The following is a 14,966-nucleotide window of genomic DNA, read 5'->3' on the forward strand; positions in this document are numbered from 1 at the left end:
TTCCTAATCTTGACCAAATACAACCTATTGTCAACAATTAGGTATTTAAGTAGTTTTATCATTATCTCACAAGCCGTCATGCTGTCGAAACGCGCTCTTCGATTGAAATTTTCAACGCTTTACGACGCTGCCAAATATTCCACGGCGCCTAACCGAGAAAACTTTTATAAAAATTTAGCAGGCGCTCACAATGATGACACGAATCCAGAGGGATGGGAGAATGCTAAACCGTTTGATAGCATGCCTGGACCGAAACCTTTGCCGGTGCTTGGAAACATGTGGAGGTTTTTCCCTGGAGCAGAGCTTCATAATATAAACACGGATAAAATGTTTCTACTGTGAGTATCTTTTACATTAGTATATACTATATATATTATATATTTTATATATATATATATATATATATATATATATATATATATATATATATATATATATATATATATATATATATATATATATTGTTATGATCTGCTTTATGATGTTTTATTACTAATTAACACTAATTTAATTAATCCAATTATTTAATTAATTAATTCACTAATTTATGCAGAGTCATACAAATCAATTACTATTAAAATTTTTCAGGGTGCCTTTTTAATTTTACTTTAATCAGTTTACTTTATATATCTCTTCTAGTGGGTTCAGTATCTCCTAGTTGCTCATAATCGGGATAGAACAGGAAACGGAACTAACATTAAAACAACATAAATATACACACAAATTATTATTTATTTTCAATAAACAATACGATGAATATTAATAAATAACTTTTGTGGGCAATTATCTTTCCCAACAAACTCCTATACTCTAAATTTAATTTCAATTACAAACTATCTATTGATCTGTTTTATAATAATATCTACTAAAAAAAATGACCATATAAAAATATAATTTATTCACAAAAAAAAATAACTCTTTGAAACTTGGAATCTTAGTTCGTATGCTTATATTTGATTTTATCTTTAGAATATCTTAGATTTTTCTTTTATTCAAATTATTTGACTGACCTTTATTTTTTACACCAATGACGTCTCCTCTCGATCAAACCACAGTTCTTTCCTTGATTGATTATGTCCGGCTACCATCAAATCTTTCCCGTTCTCAGCATCGATCCAAACCGCATACCAGCAAACTACTCCTCCGAAAAAACACAAGCCCAATCCTCTTTTGACCGGTACTCTTTACTCACAAATTCTCCTTTCTTTCTCAATTATATCTCGTGGACTATGCAGACTCAAAAGAGGTATTAATCTTCTCGATTTTGATCTGCTCTCAGCTTCCACCTTTTTCACTAACACACGAAAACACTGGTACTCAGATTGACTACACGAAAAACACGTCTTCTCTTCTGGTCTGCCGGTAACATAATAATCTTTTCAATCTCCCCAGACAACCTTCTCCACTCTCTCATTCCCCATCATTCCTTTTTAACCAATCATAAGCATTCATCTTTCCCACTAATTTTCGATTTAGAAAATTTCCAACATAATGTTTAAAACAAATAAACTACTTTCACTCAAATTGCTTTTCAGAAACCATTAACAATTTTGCCTTTTTCAACAGAAATAAAATTCCAAATTCTTGTTATCTCATATCTAAATCTAATTCTTATTTACTTTCGAAAAATGCCCACCGCAAAATACAATTACAGGTTTATTCTTAAATCTATAATTATACGAGGTTCCATTGTCCTTTCACTATTCACTCAGTCTTTCAAGGAAAAACTGTTCCGTCACGGAAACAATGTCTTCTCTTATTCTAACTATTACAAATAAGTACAGGGTTGTATTTTAACTTATATGCCCGCGGTATATTAAAATAATAAAAAAATTCTTTATTCTATTTCTGATCGATAAACTGATCCATAACAATATATATATATATATATATATATATATATATATATATATATATATATATATATATATATATATTGCAAAGAGTACGACCGTTAATTAAATTTAAAATATATTTAATATGTGAATTGCAGAGGTTAGATCGATCAATTATTGGCAAATGAAAGACTTATTTAAATGAAATTCATTGATTTAATAGCATACGTTTCGCGTTTATTATTTTTTGATGATCTAATGATCTTAGAACATAAGTAGAAAACAGGGTTCAAACTTACAAAACAATTTGTAGGTTTTTATGATGTGATGAAAACTCTACGATAACTTAACATTAAAACTTAACAAACTGAACGAGAAAAAAAAAACAAAAACACAAGAAAAACTGTATGCCAGCAGCATTGTTCATTTATTCAGTTTTTAGTGATTTTTTTATTTTGACCGATGGCTTCATTTGGATGTTTTGTTAAAGCTCTTTCAAGAGTGACACCACACTAGTATATTTTCAGTTGTTTGCTATCCGTTGTTGCATGTCATAATTCCATATGTGGCCAGTGAGGTACGATTATCGATGGAATGGGTATAAGAAAAAAGACTGAAATTATTTTAAAAAGATGAATTTTTTTATATTATATTCAATGGAGAATGGACCGATTTAAAATATTAGTTAAAAAAAGAAGAATAAGGATATGAAGTTCTTATTTGTGCTGTATGGGTTTTCGGCACATTTCAAGGATGGATCGCTTATGATAATTTTGTTGTTTGCACAGTATTTTGTATCCGTGAAATCAATAATGTGTTTAGTTGGAATTTTATGTTGTGCAAGGGCACAAGATGGTTTAGAAATCCTAAAATCCTAAATACTAGCGAACCGCGTCGAGCTTTCAACATCCTCTCTGGTGTCTTCTTCAGGGCTTCGGATATCTCAGTGCCCCAACTCCCCAGACACTACTACACTGATCACTATCAATGCACTTCTGCTACTGGGAACAGCGAACGACTCATTTATACCGTCCATGGTACCGTGGTTTGGGTGGAGGTTGGCGTGGGGGTTAGTGCGAACATCTCTGATGGCGGGATTTTGATTAAAGAGTGGAGCGGAGGATATTTTCTTTATGAGAGGTCTCCATGTCGAAGAAAACCGGATGCCGTCAAATCTTTTATCAAAATAATTTGGCCTTTTTTCAATTAATTCTTGGATAATTCTTGGTTTATGACTCTCGGTGACTAGTATAAAGATGGTGTTGACCTAGAGCTGAAAATGAATCGGAATTGCGAACAGAAATGAAATTTTCATAAATCCTATTTTTGATTTTATGATTTGTTTGGTCTATATAGGATCGGGGGTAGTCTGCACAAGGAATTTCATCAACTCAGTTGTTCTAATAGTCTTTGTGAAAATGAATCGGAATTGCGAACAGAAATGGAATTTTCATAAATCCTATTTTTGATTTTATGATTTATTTGGTCTATATAGGATCGGGGTAGTCTGCACAAGGAATTTCATCAACTCAGTTGTTCTAACAGTCTTTGTTGTCTTTGATTGATCGGACAAGAGATGAAAGTTTTTGTTGGGGGTAAATATTGTCTTTATTTTCCTTGATTTAGGAATTTTGTCGATTTTGTCAGTGACATTTTTTATGTAAGGAAGGCTTTCGTTGGATGAGAGTCTAGACTTTGGATTGAGATTGAGTGGAATATTGATGTCTGCGGATGCTTTTATTAATGTGATTTTCGCGCTTTGAGAGCTGGTTTTAAACTAAAGAGATCAGCGAGTCCACTTTCATTATCACAAGTGTGTATTGACCTGGAGACGAGGGTATTAATTACAAAATTAATTTGTGAAGGTAGATGATGAGAGTTGGCATGCAAGAAAGGATTGGTATGGGTGGGTTTACGATAAATGTAGTCATGAAAACCTTGAAGAAGGTTTTTCCTTATACTAACGTCAAGAACGCTCACGAGAAAACTAGAAGCATTCGAAATGTGGGTGTACCGACGCATTCTTCGTATATCCTGGACCGAACATGTCACCAACACAGAGGTAATCCAAAGAATCGGAAAGGAGAAAGAAATCGTGAATACAATTAAACAAAGAAAGCTTGAATATCTAGGCCACATATTGAGACACGATAAGTACCGTCTACTGCAATTGATTGTCCAGGGAAAAATAGACAGTAAGCGAGGGCCAGGCAGGAGAAGACACTCGTGGCTCCAAAATCTGAGGAAGTGGTCCGGGCTCACATCGGTCGAACTATTCAGAAGCGCCGCAAATAAGATCAGAATTGCCATGTTAATAGCCAACGTTCGCAACGGACAGGGCACTTGAAGAAGAAGAAGAACGTCAAGAAGCGGTAGGGATGAATCAGTTGCCACCACCATCGTGAACTGAATAATAGGATCTTCTCTTATGACTTTATCTAATGTTCCATCATGCCAAATATTGATACCTAGGTAGAAGTGCTTTATGGTGGTTTTGTCGACCAATATGAGATCTTTTTGTTGTCTTTCAATGCACAAGTATTCAGTTTTCTTTTTTTTTTTACTTCGTGACTCCATAAGTCGTACACTTGAGGGGCCTGTACCCTCCTAAACCGGGGTACACGCAACATCCTAGTTTCAATATCTTTAATATTACAAACCCTGTTGTTACTTATACCCCAGTCACGTACTTTGACGATTTTTATTAACGCTATATTAATATTCGTACTTTTCATTGATTGCCACAACTTCTTCAATGAATGAATTTCTTAATTCTTCTTTAATCTGTTTTTCTATTATTTGGATTAAGGAGAAAATGTGGTCGATCTGTATGGAAAGCTGCTTGTTCTTCTGCTTCAGAATCTAAATATTGTTTCTTGATTTGATTTTTCAAAACTTTCCCACATATTCTACACATAGATCCAGTTACAGCTATTCCTCGGAAATTGTCACAATTGTTCTCGTCACCCTTTTTGTATGTAGTACTAAGATATGATGTTTTCAATTGCTCAGGGATTTCGCTAGTGTTTTTTTTAATAATAATAATGTTTTTCTTTCTATTGTACTACAAAAAATATGTTTTGTGTATTTTTGAGAAGTGTTCGTCTTTTTTCTATAAAAATTTTTTATCGTATTTTTAGTCCTCTTAGCAATATCAAATGCATCTCCTTCTTTTAGTACCTTTCCCAAATTAGGCTTCCATGACTATTGTTCTCGATAGTGATAATTCATCTGTTGATAAGCCAGTCCATTGACTAAGGTTTCGGAGCCATGAATATTCCTTCCTACCAATTCCTCTTTTTCCAAATTCCCCTTTTATCAAATACATGTCCAAGCGGGTACCACGTAAACTCATCACCAATTACCATAAATACCCTCGTACATAGTACAAACTCATCACCGCCATAAAAGTAGGGTTTTCAAAATAGACCCTAAGAGATTGGTAAACTGATCAGTGGCCTACCTGCAGCCTGGATCAGGTATAGACCATAAAATCCCAGCAAACGGCTAGTTTTTGGTAATTTCACAGAATAATCCAAATCCAGATGTCTTAAATGCAACTACAATTTATTGGTTTTTATTTGGGAATTCCACAAAATTCTATTGATAGCTACCTAAAATCATGCGAAAAGAAAAATTTCTCTTCATTTGCCCTTGTTTCTTCAACATGGATAGTAAACTGCTAATTTATTACGTCCTGAGCCAACGCAGACAAAAACTGATGGTTATCAATAATTTCAAATTTCAATTGATTGCGAAAGACTAAAAAAATCGAATTGCCTTTTGTGGACTTGTGCGACGAAAGAGTCTAAGGCGAAATGTCATACAACTGGTGAGTAGAAATGTTATACGGTTTTTGTTTAGTTGTTTCGCACTGGTTTTCGCGAATCATCCTGATCAAACAGAAAAAAATCAGGGTAATTAAGTTCTTTAAGTTAACTGTATAAGATGTTTCTTGTAGGCAAGGCATAATATTACTTTGTTGCTGTAGATTACCTTTTCTGATATTATATTTTGAGATTTCTAATTAAATTGTTAAAGTCACATTGTTATATGTATATATATATATATATATATATATATATATATATATATATATATATATATATATATAAAATCAGCACCATATGTGAATCCTTTTTATTTTTGAATGATCTAAAACCTAGAATACAATGATCAGATATAATTTTTTTTTAGTTGTATACGCGGTTTGTCAAAAAAAATGAATTGTGGATATTCTCAAGTCTTAATAAAATTCATGTTGTTTAACAAACCGCGTAAATGACCGAAGAATACTAATATCTGATTCTGATGACTGAAATTCTAGATCATTCAGAACTAGAGAATAAATTTTTTTTCATAAAACTAAAAATAAAAAAATTTTCCATATGGTACCAACTTAATTGGACTCCTTATATACATATACTAAAAAAGCGATAAACGCTTGTAGTCAACGCTGATCAGTTAGACTACAAACACAACTATATATTTGGGTGTGCAGCCGAAGATAGGACAAAGAAGTACTCTTTTTAAACTGCCAAGCTTTCGCAAATCTCTATTTGCATCATCAGGGTGCTACAATAAACAAAATCAGTACAAATTACAGAATAAAAATTATTTTGTATCTTACACTAATTGAGGTTAGTTGTCATGATGTTTATGAAATGAAATGAACAACTCATCTGACTCCTACAAATAATGGCGAAAACTAACCAAAAAATGTAAAAATATTGCTTTTAAAAGGACTCTAATTGTGGGATCTTTGTACAAGTCATTAAAAGATAAAGTACAGGAAGCTGTACTTAAGCATTTTGATACATTCTGTCATAATAAATGCATTGCTGATTACTTCAAATTTAAAAATTTCCGCCAATGATGCCATAAAATGTAAAGCTTTGCACGTGTAAAAAATTAGGTTTCCTTCGACTTCAATGCACTAATAGCACACTCAAGTTTTTAGCTTTTCCTATTTTTCAGATATTTTATATTTACTAACTGTCCAAAATCGTGTATTATTTTCAAAATAGTCAAATCACGCCAAAACGGTAAGACTTAGACCGAATGTATGCTTAACAAATTATCTCGAGAATTCAATGAGAAATATAAAAATGCAATGAAAATCAAATAACGAAGTTGGGACTACTTCCGATATAAACAAAAATAGCACATATTGACAAATATTTTCATTTTAAAGTTCACTATCGAAATCCTATGCAACTAAATTTTTAGATCTCAAAACCATTTAGATTGGCAGATACGTCTAATAGGCCACACCGTGAGACATATTAATATATCAGTTAAATTTTAAAGCAACTTACTTAAAATAATTTCTGAATTTATTAAATTATCACATAAACGAGAAGTATAACAGGTAAGAGGCAATCTTTCGCATTAGAAACCAGGCAAAAATCCCGGTGATGAGTTTACCTATCTGCGGTGATGAGTTTACCAATCTCCAAAGGATGCCGGTGATCAGTTGACTATATCTCCGAGGGTCTAATAATTTTATGAGGGGCTATATAGTGATGAGTTCGTACACGTCCAGCTAAGCGTAAGATGCAACTGTTTTATCTTTGTCGTATAAACTTTAAAGTTAAATCGGTTTTTATTTCAAATACGTCATTTGTCTAGTCCGACATGTATACTAAGGACAAGGACAAGGATATTAAAGCTATTATGTATTATTAATATAACCAAACATGAATATTCCATTATGAATTTTCCGGGAATGTACCAATTTTTATTACCTACCATAATGGCCCGTACTTCTTTTCAGAACTCATCAATCATTTTGTTAAGTTTCCCCTCATTATAATACATACAATGTTTTTTTAAAAATCAGTTATTATACTATTGTTGTGCATTAAAAATGAGCTCGTTATCATTTCTAGATATTTAAATGATAATTAAATTAATTCATTACTTGGAAATTGTAAATTTATTATCAATAAACACTAAAATTGACAATAATACTTATGTAAATTGATTTTAAAAGTATCAAACGATGGACACTTCGTTTAATACTTATATTAATACAAGTATAATACCTCATTATCACGCGAGTATCATGCCACTGTATCATTCACTCATATCATGATCATGATATATCAAGTTTGTTGATATTCATCCATATATTCATAATTTTAAACCTTTATAAAACTGGACTCTCAAACTGACAGTAAAGGCGTGGCGAGGTACAAAAGCTATCTCATTCCATTTTTGTAAACTAACACAAATAATTAACTAAAAATCTTTTAGTTAGCAGATTAAACAAAGTGAGGAAAATAAGCAAATACTACACAAATATTGTACCTATAAGAGTCATTTGAATGTTCTGCATTTTCTGTCTTTCTATCATATATATGGCATATCTGATAAAGGCATGCGGTTACCATGTGGTAACCACGCAGTAACTAAAATATTTTCGAAAGCAATTGGGCCTTAAATGGGCTATTCAGAAACGTTGATATATAAACAATGTGAATAACTTTTATACTAACTGATGGATCAACCTAAAATTTTATGTTTGTTAAGTACTACAAGATTCCCCTCTGGAAGCAATCACAAAAGTATAAAATAATTTGTAGCTAAAAGAGTTATAGACAATTAACGATTTGCCTTATATTTCTGGTTTTTTAGCAACAAATTAATTTAAATATTTGTAGACTACGCCTCTTTAAGGCAAGAAGAAGAAACACAAGAGGAGAAAAACTCATGGAACTCCTGGAACAAGAAAACATGTATGTAATGAATACCTTCTACAAAAAGAAACCTATCAGAAAGTGGACATGGGTCGCACCTAACGGAACTACCAAAAAATGAAATAGACTATTTTCTCTCAAACAACAAAGGAATATTTGAAGACGTCACAACAATAAACAACGTAACAACGGGTAGTTACTATCGTATAGTTAGAGGAAAAATAAATATTACCATGAAAGAAGAGAGAAAAAGGATTTAAAAAAAAAACAACGAGGATAGATGCCTTTAAACTAAGAACAAATAAAGAGCAATTCCGAGAGGTCTTAGCGGAGTCTTAAGTTCGAATCTGATCCTTCACATAATCAAGACCAAATTGACGAGATTAATAAAAGCAAGGTAAGCGAAGATTCAAAAAAAATTACACCAAACTTTTTGCAGAAAACGTATAAGTTTGTTTATATATTATCGAAAAAAACTCGTCAAATAACTGACTATTGAGATGACCTCAGAAAAAATTATTTCCCTGGACTATATGGAAACATTGATTATGCGTTAATATATAAAAAATCCAAAAATTGGACGAGAAGTCATAGAGATTCCAGAATTCATAGAATTTTTATATAATTACTTAAACATTATTATGACATTATTATGACATTATTATGTTTTAAAACGAATAAGTTATAAACAAACTGTTTAATTAGCCTACTTATCACTGCAATTAAAAAAGGTAATCTCGCCAAATGATAAGGTATATTCCACTTAATAATTGTATAAAATCTTATCACTTTAAAAATAAACTTTCCGAAAATGTTTATATTAAACTTAAGTTAGGTCCCACTTTCGAGAATTCTTTTAGTTTCTTTCTCAAAGTATTTTCTTGAACAACTCAAAATTGAAATTTCATGTCATATGTTTTAAAGATTGATTTTTAAAAATGGAAATTTTACTATAACTGGTCAATGAAAGTGATCAATTTTATTGATCTCACGAGAATCGTAAAAACTGGCAAAAATCGTGCCACGTTTATTTAACACCTTTATAAAAACTGAATGTATTGAAAACTGAAGTATTTGCGGCAAAATAAAAAAACTGCATACGAAAGCTGCATTCTTTACCTTTAGAACGCATCTTGATTTGCGTCGATAGAACACTTTGATTAAAAGATATCGAATTTTTACCGTCGAGCTGATACAAATTTTATTGAACATTGATTTCGCGCGTGTAACACATTTAAAATCGACGGTCGCTGCAAGCGTTGTTTCTGAGAGAACGGTTCATTCTACACAAAAAGTTCTAATAAACATTTTTGTTTAAAATTATCTCAGTTACATTTTTTATTTGAAACATTTGTTTCTACAGCGTACAGATTCTTGGTAAATCGATTTTTTGCGTTTTTAGTCCCCTACTAGAGGGGTTTTAGTGGGAAGCCCGGGGGTAAAAGTGGTAAACTTTTTTGCATCTTTTTTGGGGTCCCAAAATTAATATTCTCGACAAAATTCAGCTTGTTCGTATAATTTTTAGGGGTCAACTCTTTGACGACTGGACTATTAATATAACTAACATTTCACACTTAAATATTTCAACATAAGATATCGTAGTCTTTTTTCTTGACGTCCCGCTTCTGCACCGTTTACTGGTTTATCTGCTTCCCCTCAGACATTGAATTTTTCTATCGTGGACTCCTTAGCTTCTTTTTCTGTAGGTACTAGTTTTCAGCATCGTACTGATTAGCTGTTTTCGGCAACCACCCGGCTACACCTTGATCATATGGTCGATCATCTGTGTTTTGATCTGAATATTCTCTGGATCCAATTTTTGGCGAGGATATTCCTGGTCTTAAGGAGTCCTCTTGTGGCTTGGTGGAAGAGGCATCTTGTCCTTTTCTCAGTCACCTCCCTCAGTGGTGTATACTCGAACCTTTCTTTGATGGTTGCATTTATTATTCTTTCTTCCCATGTAGATCCATCGATGATCTTGTGATGACGTTTCTGTAGCTTTAAGCTTCTTCAAATTGGTTTCCGATGTCGAGCTCCATACTGGGACAGCGTACAATATTACTAATCTAACATAGTCCTGGTATAACTGGATCTTCTTGGCCTTAATTAGTGAACTGGACCTAAAAAGGAAGGAAGTACTAGTTTCTTTGCAATGTTCGCTTTTTTGTTGCGTGTTCAACGAAGACGAAGCAGATCCCCAAGAACAAGAAATAAAAATAACAGATAGGAAAATGAGAACGGCCATAAAAGCAATCAAAAATAAGAACGCACCGCGACTTGGAGGCATCTCACCTGAGCTTATAAAGTACGGCTCAAAAAAATTACACCGGATGATAAAATGGATATTTCAGAAAATCATAAATGGAGAACAGCTTTCAAAGGAATGGACGGAGGCATATATGACATCTATATTTAAGAAAGGAGATAGAAAACGATGCAAAAACTACAGAGAAATAAGCGTATTATCATCACTAGGAAGATTATATGGGAAGATAGTGCGAGAAAAGATAAAGCAAGTGATAAAAGACAAAATCGGGGAGGATCAGACAGGCTTCACGACAGGAATATCATGCATACACCACATATACACACTGGAACAACTGTTGGAAAAGAAAAAAAGCATAAAAAGGAGATATACATTTGGCATTTGTGGACCTGAGAAAGGCGTATGACTCTGTACCAAGGTCAGAACTATGGGAGGCAATGTACAAATTAGAAATACAGATGGAACTCATAGAAGCTGCAAAAGCTCTGTATAAAGAAAATAAAGTGTCCATTAAAATGGGAACAAGAATCATAGGATACTTCAGTGCAACAATAGGACTCCTGCAGGGTTGTTCCACATGTCCAACCCTATTCAAAATATACTTAGAGAAAGCCTTGATTACGTGGAAAAGAAAATGCTAAGGCATGGGAGTACCTGTACGAAACGAATATCTATATACGTTAAGCTTTGTAGATGATCAAGTAGTGATTGCACAAGATCAAGAAGACCTGCAGATTGACGACAACGTAACAATCAAAACAAAAGATAAATTCAAATACTTGGGGTTTATAATCACGAAAAAGGCAACAACAGAGGAAGAAATTAAGCAAAGATTAGAACAAACAAGGACAGCAATTCGACAACTTAACAGTATGGTGGGATTGACACCTAAATATGAACACAAAAATACAGATTTATAAAACATTAGTGCGAAATATTATGACATATGGAGCTCAAAATTGAATTATAAACAGGAAAAACAGCAGTAAGATAGTAGCAACAGAGATGGAATGTCTGCGAAGATGCTGCAGAGTAACAAGAATGGATAGGAGAAGTAATGACGAAGTGAAGCAAAGAATATCAATAGAAACAGACATACTAACATACTAGAACAAAAAAGATTAAAGTGGTATGGACATGTAAGAAGAACTAGTGACAGCAGATGGATAAAGAGAATAACCGAATGGAGCCCCATAGGAAGGAGGAAAAGAGGACGACCCTGAAGATTCTGGAGGAACGAAGTAGACGACGCCATGAGTAAGTAAGAGACAACAGAGAGAGATGGAAACGGTTGAGCGAGGGAAGGCAGTGAATACTGTAGAATTCCTGAATATATATATATATATATATATATATATATATATATATATATATATATATATATATATATATATATATATAACAATTTATTGTAATGGTGTGTATCGGGTATGCGGTCTGTTATTTGAAAAAAAAACTCTTTTTTCTTTTATTTCTCTATATTTCGCTGTAGATGATCAGGAACACTTGTGGTAGTTCAAACTGAACAAAAGATACAAAAAGATAGTGTTCAGAAAAGTTATACACCTATAAATTTAACATTCCAACAAATTTCCTTTTTTTTCAGTGGATATCTGATTCAAGTGCACCATTCCTTTGACATTTATTCTACTTGCCAGACTTTGACTATTACGCTATGAATTTGATGTATAATGCTGTTATCTTCATGTTTGATGAGCTCTGCTGTGATGCAGTCGACTCTTGTCTTGGAGGACTTGTTAGTTTTGAGACGTGTGATTCAGTTTCTCTCTTCTAATATTGAGGGAATTTCTATGTGGGTATTATTTCTTGGCCTTTGGGGTGACGTATCATTTTCCACTTCGGTAACTATAGTTTATTCGTTTACCAAATTCCCATCAGTAAACATGAGCACGTGTTGATATTCGCCGTCTCATTCGTCAAGAGGCTATAAAATATAATTTATTACCGTAAGCGAGACAGATTCTCATGTTACAGATCCCAATTTGCCATCATTTTAAATTCTAATTGTATCGTGTTGATTTTTAAGTTAATATATTGTGTTATATTTATGTTATAGTTATTGTTAAGTTATTTACTGGTCGTGTTATTTTTTAGAGTTTAGTTTAATTGTGATATAATGACTAAATTTCAAGAAATTCTTACACTAACAGTTTCAAAAGTAAATATTTTTAAAAATCATATGATATATAGGTCGTACATCAGTACGACCCTGTTTGGCTTACACGTGGTTCTATTGGCGATTGGGAATTTGTAGAATGAATAGGGTTTAGTAGTCCTTTAAAGAGCTCAAACCATCTGCTTTGTACTGCGTCACTGGTACTAACTATATATTCTATGATATCATTTGCAGCTTCCTTGATTGTTCTTCTACATTAATATGCCACAGCGGCGGCTCGTGGCCTAAAAAAGTAGTGAAGATGAGGAAAGCTTGCCGGAGCCAAACGGAGTTTTGGTACCTACTTCGCGCCCAAATCTCATAAAAAATTCGTTAAAAAAATGTTTAGAGTTTATGGCCCTAATAACTTGAAAACAGTTTTTCTTGTTCAGTTCTGCTTGCCTGGGGTATTTTAGTTCTGAACCTCGACATTTCATTGAGGGTTTTTTGGCGATTAAAACACCACGCCTGGGGTTGGTGAGTTTCGATTCAGCCGCCCACTCTAAGTCAGATGCTGATTGCAGCCGACCACTCTGGATCAGACGCAGATGTTTAAAATACTGGTTGGTCGACAATGTAAAAGAACATCCCTTTTATCTTAATTTTTCCAATGCCTAAATGGAGCCTAAATAGCCACCATTTAATATAGTCTTCTGCAGGTCATCATGCAGGGTAGAGTCGATGGCAAAAAGGGAATAGGTAGAAAGAGGAAATCATGGCTTCGAAATATTTGAGACTGGACAAACATGACTGTAGACGATTTATTCCCCGTTGCAAAAGACAGAGAAATTTTTAGAAATGTGGTCGCCAACCTCCGTTAATGGAGACGGCATAGGAAGAAGAAGAAGAAGTCATTAATTGGATTCATGTCTCTCTAAAATTAATTTTGTCCAAACGAAATCCACGAGAACACTTTATATCCGAAATCCGAAACAAACCACAGAGAAATGTATTAATAAAGTGCACTAAACAAATAAAATTAATATTGTGACTAAACTAAACTAATAAATACTATACTATATAAAAATATCTATATAATGGACTAAATTTCAAAATATTGTCGCTTAGAGAAATTTCCGAAAAATAGGAATACCAAATACACATCCAACAGTGGGTGAAGACGAATAATATATTTTTAAGCGGAACTGCACGTACCAGTTTTCTCAGCTATCACTAAGGATAGGCTGACGTCACGTTGCCATGGCAACCGTGAACGCTGATGCAGATGGATTTTGCATTTCAAAAATTATATTCACCTCTTCCTGAATCCTATTATACACGGCTAGTGAGACAGGTCAGGACTTGACCGTCAAGTACGTACCGCTAATAAAGCTAGTTGTCTTTTTTAATTTTTAGATTAATTAAAAGAGAATAAATAATTGATTTCAGAATTTAGATATAATAATGTTGTTTTCATTTTTTATTTATTTGTCTCAATTTAATTATATTTTTTTTTTGGTGAACCTCACATTCACCTACTTCACCTACTTCACCTGGCCGGCCGCCGCTGATATGCCATTGCTCGTTAAGTGTTAAATTATCATCTAGTGTGTTTTTATTTGAAGAGTTTTACTACAACAAGGCGAAGACTTTGTCACAACGAAAAAAAATATTAAAAACAAAGAATATTGTTTATTTACATTATAAAATTTATATTTCAGATTTCAAAAACGGTACGGGGATGTAGTACGTTTAGGAGGAATATGGGGACGAAGAGATAAGATATTTCTTTATGATACAGATGATATGGAATATGTGAGTATATAATAACTTTTGTATAAAAGTTTATCTTTCTGCTTATCACTTTTACTTAATGCATATACCTAAATGTACAAAAAAAGTTTAATCAGAAATTTAAAAAATAGCTTAAAAGATAGAAAAAATCTTCAAAAATAGAAGATTTTAAAGAAACATATCTTTTAGATATAAATAATTAATATAAAATATAAATAATATAAATATTTAAAAATACTGTTTTAATTCGAAAA

General features: G+C 32.9%; 1 protein-coding gene across 1 annotated transcript in view; it reads left to right on the forward strand.

Annotated features, from left to right (window-relative positions):
- The window catches only part of LOC140443450 (uncharacterized), a 60,457-nt gene continuing 45,491 nt past the window's right edge, over positions 1-14,966 (forward strand). Inside the window, exons 1-2 of the mRNA XM_072534714.1 lie at positions 1-338; positions 14,640-14,733. Of these exons, the coding sequence (XP_072390815.1) occupies positions 79-338; positions 14,640-14,733 (354 nt within the window). The 5' untranslated portion in view covers positions 1-78. The remainder of the gene's footprint in view (positions 339-14,639; positions 14,734-14,966) is intronic.

This window comes from Diabrotica undecimpunctata, chromosome 6 (assembly GCF_040954645.1).
Source record: "Diabrotica undecimpunctata isolate CICGRU chromosome 6, icDiaUnde3, whole genome shotgun sequence".
Classification (NCBI taxonomy): domain Eukaryota; kingdom Metazoa; phylum Arthropoda; class Insecta; order Coleoptera; family Chrysomelidae; genus Diabrotica; species Diabrotica undecimpunctata.